The 17,500-nt window shown below is 46.7% G+C and overlaps 2 protein-coding genes across 5 annotated transcripts in view; one reads left to right on the forward strand and one right to left on the reverse strand.

Annotated features, from left to right (window-relative positions):
• The window catches only part of LOC134092243 (twist-related protein 2-like), a 971-nt gene extending 444 nt beyond the window's left edge, over positions 1 to 527 (forward strand). The window contains exon 1 of the mRNA XM_062545042.1: positions 1 to 527. This exon is cut by the window's left edge and continues 444 nt beyond it. Coding sequence (XP_062401026.1) covers positions 1 to 492 — 492 coding nt within the window. The 3' untranslated portion in view covers positions 493 to 527.
• A 3,315-nt stretch (positions 528 to 3,842) lies between these two features.
• hdac7a (histone deacetylase 7a) overlaps positions 3,843 to 17,500 on the reverse strand; it is a 49,554-nt gene continuing 35,896 nt past the window's right edge. For all 4 annotated transcript variants that reach the window (XM_062546271.1, XM_062546273.1, XM_062546272.1 and 1 more), the window contains 7 exons: positions 17,248 to 17,367; positions 16,010 to 16,107; positions 12,442 to 12,560; positions 10,169 to 10,302; positions 9,533 to 9,617; positions 8,247 to 8,388; positions 3,843 to 7,845 (listed from right to left, as the gene is read on the reverse strand). In XM_062546271.1, the coding sequence (XP_062402255.1) occupies positions 7,797 to 7,845; positions 8,247 to 8,388; positions 9,533 to 9,617; positions 10,169 to 10,302; positions 12,442 to 12,560; positions 16,010 to 16,107; positions 17,248 to 17,367 (747 nt within the window). In that variant the 3' untranslated portion in view covers positions 3,843 to 7,796. The remainder of the gene's footprint in view (positions 7,846 to 8,246; positions 8,389 to 9,532; positions 9,618 to 10,168; positions 10,303 to 12,441; positions 12,561 to 16,009; positions 16,108 to 17,247; positions 17,368 to 17,500) is intronic.

The following is a 17,500-nucleotide window of genomic DNA, read 5'->3' on the forward strand; positions in this document are numbered from 1 at the left end:
GCGGGGAGCGGGCGCGGCGGAGGCGAGGACAGGCCCTCCTCGGCCAGCCCCACCAGCCTGGTGCCCAGCGGGCCCAAGCGGCCCAAGAAGAGCTCGCCGTCGGCGCAGGCCGCGGCCGCGGCGCAGGCCAACCTGGGCGTCGTCTCCATCTCCACGGTGATCACGGGGCCGCCGGGGCCCGAGGCGCCGCTGGAGGACCTGCACACGCAGCGCGTCATCGCCAACGTGCGCGAGCGCCAGCGCACGCAGTCGCTCAACGACGCCTTCGCCTCGCTGCGCAAGATCATCCCCACGCTGCCCTCGGACAAGCTGAGCAAGATCCAGATCCTCAAGCTGGCCTCGCGCTACATCGACTTCCTCTACCAGGTGCTGCAGAGCGACGAGATGGACGCCAAGCTGGCCAGCTGCAACTACCTGGCCCACGAGAGACTCAGCTACGCCTTCTCAGTGTGGAGGATGGAAGGAGCCTGGTCCATGTCAGCAGGGCACTAACCACTTTTCCTAAACCCCGACCCCGACCCCCACCCCCACCCCCACCCCCACCCCCACCCACCCCAAAACTCCCTGACCCCCCCTCACCCTCTCCCTTTCCTGTTCTTTGCCTCCTCCATAACCTAACCTAACACCCCAACACTCTAATTTGGCATATTTTTTGCCTGAAACCTGTGTGATCTGATCTGCTTTCTGCAAAGAACTGTGCCACTGTAGGCCCCAGTACTGGCCACACTCACCCTTTCAGGGTGACTAATTCTACTTGAAAAGTCCTGTCAGGTCTGTGTAAAAAGAAAAAACAAATCTCATTTATTTAATTCAACCACCCAGCTCCAATCTGTCTTGTAGACTAACCCATCTCCTAGTCCTCAGCCCTCATAGTCAGATGTAACTGAGCTAACCCTGATGCTTCCCCAAGCCTCTCGAGCTTCACACCTCCTTCAGTTTCTCTCTCTTCCTCTCCTTTTTGCCCTCTTTTCATCCAGCTCCCCTGGGCAAACCACGCTGCAGACAGGCAGGTATGTACCTCATGCTGTTTTCTATAACTGTAAGAGAAACAGTCACTGGTGTCAAGAGAGAGAGACACAGACACAGAGAGAGAGAGAGAGAGAGAGAGAGAGAAGCCATTTCTACGAGACAAAATAAATAAATAACTAATGTTTTCTTACTCTTATCTTATTCATTACTTTGGCTTCAATTTTACAATCTTTTCAAAAGTAATTAGTAAGATATGTACATTCCTCAATGTAAAAAATGTAATATGCATTCATATCAGAAATAGTGGCCTGTATTTAAAACTTACTGAATAGATTTTGAAAATAATAAACGAACGATCGCAAATCAATAGAAAGTATTGAAACACTGAGATAAATTAAGCCTGCAAACTACTGACCTTTTATAAACTGGAAAATAGTCTATGGACGAATAATATATGACAATTAGTTCATATTTCGCTCAAAATGCATCATAATGCAAATACTAATCTGTATCAAATCAAATCAAATCCAATACTAGTATGTAAGCCATCTGACTGCCTTCATATACTTGCAGTATGGTCTGTATACTTTATACTTAATTTTATTGCTATTAAATACTCAACTATCATGCAAATTATGAAGTGGGGGATGTTAAAATGTTACAAAATGACAAACCTTTATGTCAAATTGAAAGAAAACCGCCTGGAGCCAGTTTACTTCATTAAAAGTAGTGCTTTTACATGTGCAGCCACATATCAGGAGTGTGTTGTGTTTACAACTAAGCAGAAGTTTTGGTTTAGGACATTAATAAAGTTGATGTAGTGATTTTTAGCCAGGTCAGGCATGTCAGATGGCTGAGATAGGCGAGCTCGTCCAGTCCCTGGCTAGCCCTGTGATCAGAGCGTCCTATCAGGTTCACTGTCAGTCAGTGAGTGCCTGCTGGGCCCAGACAAGCAGGAACCACTAGATTAAAACCAGTTGTGCACCATTAAGTGTGCGTCTCTATGTGTTTAGAGAACAGAAGATGTAAATGTGTGTGCGTGTCTCTCTCTCTCTCTCTCTCTCTGTATGTGTATATAAGCATATGGGCATAAATGATGAAATACATTTTAAATTGTTTTGTGTATATGTATCCATGTGGATAGGTGTGTGTGTGTGTGTGTGAGAGAGAGAGAGAGAGAGAGAGAGAGAGAGAGAGGGAGAGAGAAAGTGTGTGTGTGTGTTGAGGGAGAGTGTGTGTGTGTGTGTGTGTGTGAGAGAGAGAGAGAGAGAGAGAGAGAGAGAGAGAGAGAGAGAGTGTGTGTGTGTGTGTGTGTGTGTGTGTGTGTGCATTTGTATGCGTGAATGTGTTTACAGGACTGTGTGTGTGTGCATGTGAGTGTGTATGTATTTCCTGTTGCAAACATGCAAATGTTGGAGTTTTCCCTACGTATTCTATTTAGTGTTACAGTGTTTCCCTACATATTCTATTTAGTGTTATACAACTAAATGTTTGAGAAAGCTGATTAAAAAAACAAAGTGCTTGGATCATAACACTAGCATGTGTGAATTTTAGATGATTGCTTTGCAAAAAGAGTAATTTGCAACACTATAATTTGTGCTCCGCAGTGGTTAAGTTGACTTTGAAACAACAAGCTGAGGAAATGTTTTGTTCTTCTAGAATTCTATTGCTTTTGATCAGTTGCACAGAATAACGACACATATGGTTTTATCAAACCGCATTTTCCAGTAAATATAATCTTACGGGCCTTGTAGAAAGAAGGCTAATTGATTTGTCCCCCAATTTTTTTGTGATGTATCTGTTTAAAGACACATTTTAAAAGTTGAGACATAATTTTTCAATGCTTTTTTAAAATGATTTATTTTCATGTTATTTCCATCTACTCATCTCTTGTCTTTTTATTCTCTGGTAATCATTCAGAACATTTGAAAATTCCCTCAGCGAAGACCTGCAACAAACATCTTCACCTGCTTTCCCAAATCGGACTCACATCCCCAGCACCTTGGTCCGTTCCCATCTCCCTCTCCTCTCCTGACACTGCGAGCGGAAGTTTGGACAGTCATTCCGAAACTCGCCCGGATATCCCCAGACCACGCCGGTCTGTGTGTCAACCTGACCCTTCTCTTGTACCCATGCTGAGGACATACTGAGATCCCATTTCACGCACGCTGTGCTCTTTCAACCTCAGTGCACAGTGAAAAAAAAAAAGAAAACTGGACACTAGTTATCTTAAGTCTTAGGGGGTATCACTGGACATAACCCAGACAAGATCCAAATAATGAGAGACCCTAAAATGTGGGTTGAAACACAAAAAGTGTGTATGTAATGGAAAATGGTAGCCTGCAGGTTTGGTTGCCAGTGGCAACAACAGTAGGTGTTGGTTGCATGCTGTTCAGACACCACATCAAAGAGACTGACTCTGTCACACCTAGTGAATGTTGCAAGATGCTAATAAGCTAAACAAAAAAAAATTGAAAAGGGAAAGCAACGCGTTGTGTGTGCTGTGATGGGACACTGCTATCGGTGACAGACTTGCTGTGCTTCATTCAGCTTTTGTATGTGTATAGTACTATTCTTTGCGTATGCTCAAGAACTTGAGCGTACAACATTTGTTGTTGTGACGTTGGGGAAATGTAGCAGACCTTGCTAATCAAGGGTTGACAACACCATGCTGCAGAAAACCCCAGCAGTCAATGTGAACACTCTTCGATGATGGGACATAAACACAGTCCCATAACCGTCTCACTGGGATATCTTTCAACCATGGGTTGTGGCTACAAGGCTGAAGCCCCTGCTAATACAGTGGATATCTCTGAGAAGATGTGATGTATTTGTGTATAAGTATGATAAAGGAAAACAACGCTCATACAAAATCAGGGACAAACATGGGTGTCTTTTTAATGAAGGAAATTAGTAGAAAACAGTATAAAATGTATAGTCATTCTCACCTGTACAAATACATTGGATACGTCCAATAACATGAAAAAAAGTTAAAAGATATCATTCTTTTGTCTCAGAAAGCTTTTTTTTTTTCAAAGCGAAATCTTCCAGTTTTTTTTAAGGCTACCTTTACACAGGTTTGTCAGCTTGATTTGATGCACATGGTGGCGCTTTTGGTCTCCTTGAGCTATCTACAATTCTAACCAAGATCAAAACAAGAGCATTTATCAAGACACACACAGTTCAGATATGAGACACGCAAACACACACTCTCTCTCACACACACACAGACACACACACACACACACACACACACACACACACACACACACACACACACACACACACACACACTCACTCACACACAGGCAAGATGGTCTGAGCCTGCATGGCTGGGTTTTCTTTAACAACATGTGCAGCACGTCAACATGACCAATTTACTTCATGAACAAACAACCACACGCACAAAAATATACTATACACAAACATAAGACAAGGGAAAAATAAAACATACAGTATGCACAAGGGCATCTTTACCACAATAAGGAAAGTGCTACTATTTCATTTTTTTAAATTCTTTCTAATCAGGGAATTCTATTCTTAAATCGAGATTCCAAGGACATTTGATCCAGTAAGCTGCCTCTCAGTGCTAGATCCAGAGAAACTCACCGATAAACAAGGCGGAACTGTAGGCGGAAAAAAAATATAGACTCTTTTTGTCTGAAACTGTGCTGGGCACATTCACGTTTGTTTTTCTATTTTAGAAGCAAATATAAAACATTTACTCAGTATTAGACTAATCTAATAAGACATTCACTGCCTGGGTTCCTGAAGAGCACCACGAAGTCATGTGCCGCACAGCTATAAGACATGTGGGACGCGAGAGGCCTCCAGTGCACAGGATAGCACCTTTCACAATAGTCACAATGAACGTGTCCATAGAGATATTTCATTATTAGCAGGACATTTTTTTAAAAGACGCTTTTTTTTAGATATAAAAATCTTATGATCAGTTTTGGCGCTAAAAGGGGGGGAGGGGGGAGGGGGGTGGGGGGCATTCCTGCTAGGAACGTAACTTGAGTATCAGCCACATCAGAGCACAGAGATCAATGCAAACAAAATGTGCAAGACGTCAAGTTCCATTCAGGTGCTGGGAGCACAGCTCAGGCCGGCCCTCGGAGGGCCCGAAGAGATTCGATTAGGGGGGGGGGGGGAGGGGGAGGGGGATGAAAAGCCTAGGGAAGGTGAGACGACGTTCAGGGTTAATTCCATCGCTGCGTTCCTGGAATTCAAACGGGGGAACAGAGCCCTCTCAGACCCCTCTCCCTCTTTTATGATTCCAAAAAGAACCGCCGATTCCGACTCATAACGGTTCCAGATGATGCCTCGTCCCCGGCGAGCTCTCTCGCTCTCGCTCTCTCTCTCTCTCTCGCGCGTTGCGCGCACGCTCTCTCTTTCTCCCTCTGATGTTGCTGACTGACCCTGGGTCAGGAACAAAAGCAACCGAGCCATCTCGTTGTGTCATCAATTGGCTGCACAAGAGCAAGGACGGAATAAAGCCAAGGACATGCCCGAGGACATCATCGCATCTTACGACGAGACATCGTCAAGCGAGACAACTGGAGAACGTCAAGCAGCTGTCATCTCAGAGATGACAGCAAAATGAGAGACCGTTCAACAGCTACAATGTCTTATAAACTGTCCTGCATCTGAGGAGTATGTCATTAAGGCCTTAAGGTCTAAATATGCTTTGTAACGGGAGCTAAACTAGCACAGAACCCAACACTTAGGCTAAGCACACCACCACACTACATGCAGACAGAAAACAGAAGACAGAAAACAGTATCAAAAAGCACTCATTGGTCCACAAATGGAAACTCTATATAAATATATACTTTAAAACAACCTTCAGTACACACACTTATAGGCTGTGAGGCTCACATTGCTCACTGGTCTTGTAGAAAAAAATATATATAGTAAAGGAATGCAGCCTAAAATAGGTACATACTGTAACATAGTAGGCATATACGTCCACAGGTTAAAACACTGGTCTTCGTAGGTGAAATATAACATAGAAACAAGATTTGTCTAAAAAAAAAAGGAACAGGTTGTACAAAATTGTACAAAGACACATACGGCAGGATTTTTTTATGCTACAGTTTTTTTTTTTTTTTTTTTAAGACAACTGGAGTGCATTTTCGTCAGTGGACAGAATCCTATGAAGTCCAGCATGTCATTGTAATGCAAGCATCTCAAGCTGGTCTCACTTTTTGAGTTACTTTTTTTTCTGCCTGCCTGTTTCATGCTGTACTTAACTGAACTTGAAATTCAAAATCACTGGCAGTGGAGTTACAATGAATTGGAAAAAGAAGTTACAGAGGTCTCTTGTTTTTGAGGAATCATTCTTTAAGACAGCCGTGTGTTTTGGTTTTAGAGGAAAAAAAGGAATGACTAAAAGGCATAGCTTAAACTAACAACTCAGTATGAACAGGAACGTCTATTTTTGTTTACTTCCTGAATGCTTTCTGGAAAATTCCTTCATAAACTCCACCTAATAAAAAAATGCTTCATGTCTTACATCAGGGTTAACTCCACAAAACAACCCCAGGACAGTATAACAAAACTTCAACACAGTGCTCAAAGAAAATGGTTTCACTTTTCTTTTCAAAAGAGAGAGAAAAAAAAATATTTTCTTCACTTCACAGTGAGGAAGGCACTGTGTGTGGCATTGGGATCCAGCATACTGGCACTTCCTTCTTTGGTTTACTTCAAAACTGGTCATGCCACTGTAACACTTCTTCCTACCCTGGCAGCACCCTGCTGGTCAGATGACGAGCCTTTAGCCAAACGGCTCCAAGTCATCCATGTGCTCTGCCTACACTATACCAAAGATCCTTAATTACTGACAAGATAGAGCAACGTAATGCATCTCTATGGAAGCAAAATTCGAACAGTTCCTGTCTGCTTAAAGAGGCGTGTTGCAAAGACGTCAAAGTGGGATATCGATCTCTGTCAGATCGGCAAGCAGTTCAGTTCGAATGTTAGCAGTTCGAATGTTAGCAGGTCTGCTTAAAGGGAGATTTAGCCCCCCTCCCCCTTGTGAAGACAGAACGCGGAAATGATCGAACGTTTGCGCCTCTCGCTCCGCTTTAACCCTCTCTGACTATACCCTCCTCGGTGGTGGGAGAACTCAGTCCAGGGGTGAAGAGCCCGTCTTGGCGGTGGCTTGTGAAGTTCCCCCCTTCACTGTAGGGTGCTTTGGCTGCCTTGATAAAGCATTGTATAAATGCAAGTTATTATTGTTGTTGTTGTTGTTGTTGTTGTTGTTGTTGTAAAGCACCTTCGCAGTGAAAGAAGAACTTGCCACAAACTCAGCCCAGATCTCTGGGCCTAGTGTAGACCACCCAAACGGGGGGAACATCTGTCATACCAAAGGGCATCACCTTTAACCCCAACGATCCCACATATCCTGCCGTCTCCCTGTAATCAAGGGGCTACAGACTACAACCCAACTATATATGGACCTATATGGTCATCTGAAGAATACCAGTATTAAAGAGTCAATGCTGAAGGAGTGAACAAGTGTCGCGAAAAAGTAGCAAAGAAAGAATTCTTAAGTTTCACAATATTCAACATGAAAACAGAGTGTCCCCATGTCATTTAGGAGGAAAAAAAAGAAAAAAAAGAATCCCATATTGCTGATTCAATCTTCTTTGTCATTGCTCGTTTTTAAAGCTTACATAGCGGATAGCGGCTAGCAAAGGCACGGAGGGGCATTCGGCGGAGCACAGGTCTCCCTGCAGGAGCGTCCCCTGATAAGGAGAGGAAAGGCATCAGTAGACGAGGGGGGGCATCCTGGCGGCTCGGGAGAGACGGTCGGCTGCCTCCTACATGGAGTGGTCTGTGTCGTGTCCCATGTACTCGCGCGGAGCGGAACTGGAAAGGAGAGAAAAAGAGAAAAAAGACAGAGAGAGAGAGAGAGGAAAGGAAGATAAAAGAGAGAGGGAGTAAGACAAAGAAAGAATAGAGCTTAATTCTCTTTGATTTATGTTGAAGTATATATGGAGCAGCAAACCAACAATTTCAATACGTGTTGGCAGGATATGAAACATTTTCACTGAGAGAGAGAGAGAGAGAGAGAGAGAGAGAGAGACAGAGAGAGGAGACAAAAGGGCAACGGAGGACAGTGAACTGGGGGCAGAGTGGAACCAAGAGCGGCAGTGGGGCCGCAGAGGAGGAGAGATCTGCCCGCCCTCTCGGCCGGGCAGCGCGGAATAGGGGGGGAGCGCGTGCGCTCGTGCCAGCGTGTGTCGGCGCCAGCGCGCGTCCGTCCTCACCTGCTGCTGCTGCTGCTGTGGACGCCCATGGTGAGGGAGGCGAGCGCGGAGACGGCGTCGCTGGCAGAGTCCCGCCGCTGGGCCTGCAGGTAGGACATGTCCACCGTGTGGGCCAGCGCATTCACAGAGCGCCAGTACTGCCCTGAGGGAGGGAGGGAGAGAGGGAGAGAGAGAGGGAGAGGGAGAAAGAGAGGGAGAGAGAGGGAGAGAAAGAGGGAGAGAGAGAGAAACAGAGGGAGGGAGAGAGAGAGGGAGGGAGAGCGAAAGAGAGGGAGAGAGAAACAGAGGGAGGGAGAGAGAGAGGGAGGGAGAGAGAGAGGGAGAGGGAGAGAGGAAAAGACAACTCAGTCCATTGTTTCTTTGTGTTCCTCTGTACATGATATAGATATATATAAAGATATGGGTACATGAAGATACATACATCGTTTTCACATATAGCGCTCGGATAATAGTGCATTGAGTTATGAGCATGGTAATTAAGCTCTGCTAGATTCTATAAGATTAATTGTAACAATTATTACAGATGCCAGCCAAATCACACAACCTGCCTTGACATTATATAGCAAGCACCAATTGCACACCTGAAAAAGCACTTAAGTGTGTATGAAAGAGTGTGTGTGTGTGTGTGTGTGTGAATGTGTATGGGGGGTGGGTACACTCACATGTTTATGTGCACATGTGCTGGTGTGTGTGGTGGTGAGTATGTGTGCACTGCTTTCCTGTGTGTGTATGTGTGTGTGTGTGTGTGTGTGTGTGTGTTCCAATGTTCGATTCGCTCCTTCCCTAAATGAAGGGCTTAACATTCTTGTGGCTTTGCAAATATTTGTAATTAATTGAACAGCACTGCGCTGACATTTGTGCGCAATCAGGAGGAGGATGTTGAGGAGGTCGTGTGCCAGAGGACGGTTTGAAGTTAATTAGACCCAGGAGAGACGGAGAGTAGGGGACAGAGTATAGAAGGGTGGGAGCCGACAGCCTGACGGAGTGAGTGAGAGAAAAGAGAGAGAGAGAGAGAGAGAGAGAGAGAGAGAGAGAGAGAGAGAGAGAGAGAGAGCGCAGCAGGAGGGAGAGGCTCCAAGATGGAAGGACTAACAGGACGGTTTTGCAACGGGTAAGATGAAGAATGGAACAGTGTGCAGTATCGGTGCCGAGCCTGAGCAAAGACAGAGAGTGCTGGGGTGGAGGTGGGTGGGGGCAGCGCTCCTCCGGTCTGGCCGGGTGAGGTAGGGTGAGGGTGTGTGTGTGTGTGTGTGTGTGTGTGTGGGGGGGGGGGGTCAGACACTTACTGTGGACCTGGACCACACGCTGCAGGGAGCGCACCCCGTTAGCACAGGGCCTCTGCTGCAGGACCTCCTGAGAGAGGGACTCCGTCTGAGGGACAAGGGTAGAGCAGCATTAGACTTCAGACACACACACACACACACACACACACACACACACACACACACACACACACACACACACACACACACACACACACACACACACACAGACAGACACACACACACACTGTCACTGTCATATCACACAAGCATGTCACTTTCGTTTCACACTCAGAACCCATAAAAGGTCACACATGCAAAAACTGTCTAATTATTCACTTCACACACATTGTACACATCCCCTTCACAGTCAAAGAATAGAACAGGGCTGTTCTGCCAACAGCCAGATGAGCTGACGAGAAGAGCCAACATCACTCACAAGCATTAGGTTCTGTTGATTGGACAGGCACTGTTTTACTTTTATGTTTGTGTGTGTGTGGGAGTGTTAAGTGTATTGATATGTGCACAAGTGTGTAGGTGTGTTTTTGCATGGGCATGCATGTGTAAACTATTTACATATGTGTGTGTGTGTGTGTGTGTGGGTGTGTGTACGTGTGCGTGCATCAGCATGTGTGTGTGGGTGTGTGTGCGGTGTCTGACCTCGTTGCCGAGCAGGGTGCTGACGCAGGCCTCAGATGCGTCGCAGATGGCTGTGAGGTCATGACCGCCCTCCAGAGCCAGGACCACGCGACCCCCGGCCAGCTCCATCAACTTCCGGGTCAGGAAGCCAAAGCCTGGGGAGCAGGTGGATGCAGAGGTTAGGGGTGTCAGTAGCAGGGACAGATTGGTATCAACGAGGCATAACCCCTCACCCAAAACACACATTACTGTGGCTAATTCAAAGCCCTCTCGTTACATTTCCAATTATGCTCGTTAAGCTCAGTAGTTCACCAACCCATGCAGATGTAATTGTAAACATCTGATGTTCATGTTTCATATTTCTGAATTCAGATGATCAGTGTTACGACAACATGTTCACTTTACGTTGCTGTGTGATTGTGACTGCGCAGCCATGTCAACGAAAAAGTTTTGCCCGGGAGTGAAAGCAATTAGTAGGTGGGACAGCACAGTCTTCTTATTAGGCCGTAAATTCTGCTGATTGGAATAGAGCTCGAATAACGCGCCATATTCACAAATCTGGCCACGATTCAGACAGCTCGCGCAGCCTTCAAAGAAGCACCAACGATTTGTCTCCTTGCATGAAATTCCATTTCAGGGAAATTGCAGGAGAAAGCAAGAGTGTTCTCTGAAGCCACTGAAGCGCCAGATTAAGAAGAGGAGCAGAGGGAGAATGAGGGAAGAAAGGAGGGAGAGAGAAACAGAGAAAGAGAGAGTATGAGCAAAACAAAGATATTTTTAGCCTAATGAAAGAATTTGTTCACAATATACCATGGAGTACTGTCCCTTTTAAGCGTTCACTTAAAGACAGCACAGTGATTGGTTAGATATCATAATCCAGCAAAGCTAACAATAGACACATTCGGACACAACAGTTCACAACTACTAACTGGAGAGGCTACCCCTTGAACTATACAGTTCCTAGGGCTTTTTGTCTGTCTGCTTTCGCTACACAGTAAGAACTCTGAAGTCTTAAGTGAGATGACGTTAGTAGCCCAATTCTTATATGAACAATAATGAAACAGACAGAATTGCTATTTACTTACTAGCTTTTGAAGTTTATTGACAAACTAGAAGCTCATGGTATCAGGAAGCGCACAAAAATAAGAATCAGCATTGCTTTCATCCTTATTCTTTTCATCTGTCCAGAAGGCATTTGTCGCGTGACGGTTAGTCAGCCTTTGCAGCCTTCTCGTGCAGTTTTTATTTTAAGAACATTTCAAGCTGAATTTCTTTTGCCGAGTTTGGCATGTACAGTACATCAGTCATGGCTCCAATGCACAGGGAAAAGACCCTACCCCACTGTACACTGCAAAACCTGCTTATCTACAGTAATTTCCCACATATAAGCCGCATTGTGTATAAGCCGAAGGACAGTTTTTATGCAAATTAAAAGAAACAAAACCATATTAACACCATATTAACTGCCCCCCTGTATTAACCTAATTGCTGAAGAAATTTTGCAAAATCCAAGGCTAATAGTCGGGAAATTACTGTAATACAAATCTAACCAAGTGTTATTGGTCTTGTATCAAGTTCAAAAAATATAGTTTCCATTGATTTCAGTAGAAAGGTCTTTCTCATAAAATCATTTGACTTAATTTAAGAAGAATTTGAGTTATTTTAAGACATCTCATCCTGAAAATAAGCAAAACTGTCTGCCAGTGTGTAAAGTAAAATTTGTACAAAAACAAGCAAATTTGTCGGCCAGTGTGTTCAGTAAATATGTCTTGTTGATACGACAAAAATAATTAAGTATTCTTAAATTAAGTCAAAATGATATTTTGAGAGAGCGCTGGGTAAGTCTGTTCATACTAAAAACATTTGTAGTTTTTTTATTCTTAATACAAGATTAATAACACTGTAGGTTAGATTTAATTTTTTGCAGCGTATGAACTCATAGGAACTGTGGTCAGAGGAATCTCAGGTTCCATGCTGTCCAAATGAACGAAAAAAAGTTCTAGGAACTGCATGTTCTAGAAACTGCAGAAATCCCTGCAGTGCGAAAGGGCCTAATATTTGGCTTCTCCATGTGTGAAACATTTGCTACAAAGCTACAAAGCTAACCATAACCAAAGCAGCTAAGTTGCATGCAATGACTTGCCACTGTAAGCAGTTGCCAGTGCTGTAAAAGGGAACAACCACACAGTGGCACCCTGCTGGGAGAGAGTTGGCCAGGTCTAAGGCTCCACTCAGTCCAGTAGCAAGGGCCAGTGCAAGTGGAGAGGGCTCTAAGTACAGAGAAGGGCGCTTACACTTAGCGGACACGCGGTAGCCCCCCAGGGCTGCTGTATGGCCCTCCACAGCGTCAAAGCCAGACGACACCAGCACCATGTCAGGGGAAAACTCGTGGGCAATGGGCATCACCACCGTCCTGCAGGGAACACAAAGAGGAAACAGAAACGTTAGGAACCACAAGGAAAACATGAAGGGGGAAGACGACAGACGGAGATGGCTGGTCTGCAGTTCATGAAGAGGACCTTATCTTCTCTAACATCTCCGTGGACCACATTATACAGAACAAAGCTTGTTCTTGCAAAGTCGCAAATTGCATTCACATTTACGTTTGTTCATTCAGCAAATGCTAACTATATAATGCCTCGTACTCCACTGTAGCTTTCAATAGTGTCCTCACTTGAAAGCTGCTTTTGGATTGAGTGTTTGCCAAATGAATGAATGAAAATATGACAATATCAATTTTTACAAGAGAAGTCTGGGAAAATGTATATATCAAGCAGGCCTTGACCATCAGTTTGAACGCTAGCTAGCGCGCTGATAGTACTGTAAACAGCACATAAACATCAATCATTTTCATGATTATTTTTCGGGGTGGTCTTTTGAAATGTGCTGCGAGGGCTAGATGTGTAACTGCTTACAGGACCTGCCTATCAAACCCCCCTCAACAGCCACTCGGCCCTGCGTCCACCCAGTCCAGATGAGTGCATGATATATGACTGTATACCAGAGGGCCTGCACACTTCATTCCAGAGAGCTGAAGTGTGTGTGCACGTGTGTGTGTGTGTGTGTGCGTGTGTGTGTCTGCACGTATGTGGAGGTGGGGGTGTGTGTTTCATGTCTGCCTGTGTGGTGGCTGAGAGGGGATTCCCCTACACAGAGCCATTTTATGTCACACACATATTGCAAAATGTCGTCAGAAATGTCTGAAGCGGCTATTCTTTCTGGCTTTTTTTGGCAAATGGCGATGCAATATCACCGCCGGCAACGTGCAAGATGGACACTGGGCACAGTGTTGCGAGCAGGCGGCTTTGCAAACGGTCACTTCTGCAAGAGCACTGAAGGTGATTGATTTGTTGCCGTTATAGGTCCCATTCAGGCCCAAAATGAAGCTCAGGATCACAAATGAGTGTGAAGAAACAATCTACTTCCTCTTAGCCAAAACATTTCGCTAGCCGAACTGAGGTATGTGGGCATGCATATGCTTTATGAGGGGGCGCACATAAAGTTTCATAAGCAAAAAAAGCACTCAGGCAAATTAAACGCCCTGGATTGTGTTGTCAACGTGGCATTTACAAAACAACACAAGATCATCTGAAACAGGTTAAATTTGGGGAACAACGTCTGTGCAATAATATGCAGATGTAAATGCATGGATTTGGGGATGGGGGGGGCGGGGCGTGGGGCGTGGGGGGGGGGGGGGGGTTACTGTGTCAGGCTACCACATCCTGTATCAAAGCAGGCCCATTAAGGTATGGCTGCATACTTGGAGCTCATGTTGGGACCGGAGTCTGGAGGGCTTCTGAAGTCCCAGAGTGACCCTAAAACCCCCGAGATGCCCCAGGGCTGGGTCTCCATGGTGTAATAATTCCAGCCAATGATTTTGATGAGCGGGGTGAAGTTTTAATTCTTCTCCGTCCCTTTCATCCTCCCTTCTCCACTCTCTCGCTCACTGTCTTTCTCTTCCCCTCTGCCTCTATGTCAGTCTCTACCCATCTCCTTCTCTCTCTCTCTCTCTCCTTCCCCTTCTCCCTCTCTCTCTCTCTCTCTCTCTCTCTCTCTTTCTTTCTCTCTCTCTCTAGTTCAGACTTCAAAGCGTCTCCCGGCGTCTGGTTCCCATTTTCAGCTCGTCTCTCTTCGCACGTCACTGACGGCCGCCATCTGGGATCCATTTGCCTTCATTACGCTGCCTCTTGTGTTCGCCGAGCAGGCGAGCGAGCGAGCGAGCGAGCGAACACACCGACCCAGCGCACCCCCCTCCACTCTCATACCTATCCCTGCCCCCACCACGCAGACCCTGCGGCCAACAGCACCCCCCCCCCCCCCAACACACACACACACACACACACACACACATATCCCCCCCACCCCACTCCGCCACGTATACCTCCCCGTCCATACCCCCTAAACCCCCACACCCTACTCCACCTACCAACCAAGCAACCCTCCCGACATACACCGCCTGTCTCCCAACAGCACCAACACCACCACCAGCACCACCAGCACCACCACCACAGTGGCCTCCTACTGAAGGTCCCCCTGCACTACTACTCTCCTCTCACCTCCTCTCCTCTCCTCTCCTCTCACCTCCTCTCCTCTCCTCTCCTCTCGCCTCCTCTCCTCTCCTCTCGCCGCTCATCTCAACCAGTGCAGCAGCTCTCAGCACTAAAGCGTGAGCCCGGCCCAGCTTACACGCCTCAGCTCAACTCAGATCGACTCGGGAGGACGCCGTCGCCGTCGTCGTCGCTGCCGCTGCCGCCTCCTCCTCCATCGCCACCACCACCACCGCCGCAAACTCATTCATTTGGCCTCTCGTTCGTTCATTCAGCCAGGCCATTCCGCTTTTCCAGACCGAACCGCATGTACCACATACAGTGCGGTACGCGACGCAGCGGCGTGAATGAGAAGCGGCGAGAGTGGCACGCAGACGGGCGCGCAATCCGCGCTGGGCTTCCTAATCAGGAGCTTATGGTCCTGCACAGAGCTGCCATGCACACTTACACTTACGGCTCCGCAGCCCTTGTCACTGGTGTCCCACTACAACAGCCCCCCCGCTACAGTGAGTGGGTTGGGAGAGTGCGGCTTGGTACCGTACTGTACGTCTGAGAGCTTTTAGCAAACGAAGGCAACGAGCACAGTGGCACTCTGTGAAGAATTGGTCAGAGTCAGTCGCCAAGCCCCGAAACTGTGTGCATGTGTGTGTGCTCCTGCATGTGTGTGCGTGTGTTCGTGTGGGTGTGTGTGCATGTGTGTGTGTGTGCGTGTGCGCATGTGTGTGTGTGTGTGTGTGTGTGTGTGTGTGCGTGTGTGTGTGTTCATGATCAGTGTGTCTCGTCCTCGGGTGATTTAATGTTTGACTTTTTGAAATACAACAGTCATGTGTGTGCATCCATGTGTGTGTGTGTGTGTGTGTACATCCATGTGTGTGTGCGTCCATGTGTGTGTGTGTGTGCGTCCATGTGTGTGTGTGCGCGTGCGCATGTGTGCCTTTGGGTTCCACTGGGCTCCGTTTGACAGCGGGCCCACCCAGCGTGCGCTGCGCTGCGCGCCTCCGTCTGCTCTGCTCTGCGGGGACCTCACATGGCGCTTTAACAGGCTGGGCTGCAGCCAGCGGGACACGGCACCCCGACCAGCCCGCCAGCCCGCCAACCGGCACACACACACAGGAAGTGGGCGGGTGACATCATCGCCTGGATGGCCTCCGTATGTGTTTACATACATACAGTACGTACGTACGTGTGTGTGCATGTGTGTGTGTGTGAGTGTGTTTTTTTTTGTACAGGAAACGTGATGAAGGTCAGAAAACGTATGCGAATAAACAAGCCTCGTCCATCCAGCACGTGTGATATAAGGGGAGGGTGTGCCTACCTGAAGGCTGCCAGGTATTCAGCGTCGCCCATAGGTGGGTTGAGCCCGCCGGTCCAGGCTACGTTGACGTTAAAGCCCTCACCTGCCCCCATCCCCATCTGGGAAAGAGAAACATTCCAGTTTAGAAACGCCGAAACACCAGTGAAGTCCTTCCGCCAAACACATATACTGTACACACACAATCATGCACATAGACAGAAGAGAAGAAAGCCTGTTGTACAGATTGACTCACGGTGCATTCATATAAACATTCGAACCCATTCCAACAACACAGAAACAAAACACACCTGTGCGAGGACAACACACACACACACACGACACACACGACACACACGCCAGCAACATACAAAATGCCAGGAAGACAGGCAAGCATGCGTGCATGCACGCACACAACCACACACACAAGCACAAGTGTGATCAGTAAACGTTATTAATTACATTTCAGATGGTCGGCGAATCTCATGTGAGAGGAGTTTATAAAAAACGCTGTGGATTTCTGATGATTTGATGGCACAGCAATGCAGCTGTTGTCGAGAATTTCGTTCACCCCATCTTTCCTCAATGATCACGTACGTCTTGACAGGCCTTCACTAGCTAGCAAAGAACATAATTGTTCAATTATGTGACTCAATTACAAAATTTGTGGGGATATATCTCAAGTTCACTTCAAAATTAAACGCAGCTGGTAATTGATACAATAATGACTTTCATTTTCTAAGTTAGCTACGAGTTATTAGCAAATCTTCTGCTCTAATCTTTCAAATCTGAGATCACACGCACACTCAGACCAGTTTTACATAAATTCCCCGACCCTGCGTAGCTCCATCAACCTATCAATCAGTCCGGTTCAAAAAAAGCTTTAATAACCGAGTTTAGAGGGAGCGTGCTTAACATTTGTTTTTTGTTAGCCGCTAAATGTAGCCCACTGCTATCCAGTCTGGTGGTGTGGCCGAGAGGAAGGGGAGCCAGAGGACCGGCGGCGCGGCTGTGTTCATTCCTGTGGTCTGTGTGACTAATTGAGGCCCTGGTCTGAGGGTGTGAGGGGAGAACAGGCCCACGGCCCTTGCCCAAGGGGCCCTTTCGCACATTTCGCCAAGCACACAGTGTCCTACGAGTGTCGCACATGTAGGGAAGAGAGCATTCAGCATGATGGCACACTGACATTCAAACAAACACACACAAACATGCACATGCACACACACACACAAACACACACACACACACACACACACACACACCTCCTCTGGGGCTCCACTGCCAGGGAAGAAGGTCCGATCGTCGTAGCGATGCAGAGAGATGTAGAGGACACTGGGGTCATTGTAGAAGATCTCCTGAGTGCCGTTGCCATGGTGAACATCCTGCATGAAGGGTTCAACACAGCTGGTTTTAGAATTGATTTGTATTTGAACTCCATTGATGAGTCTGATTAGTTGATCCATACATTGTATGGAGATTGTGAGTGTCTGGAGGCTGCATATCAGCTTGTGTATG

Source organism: Sardina pilchardus, chromosome 9 (genome assembly GCF_963854185.1).
Source record: "Sardina pilchardus chromosome 9, fSarPil1.1, whole genome shotgun sequence".
Lineage (NCBI taxonomy): Eukaryota > Metazoa > Chordata > Actinopteri > Clupeiformes > Clupeidae > Sardina > Sardina pilchardus.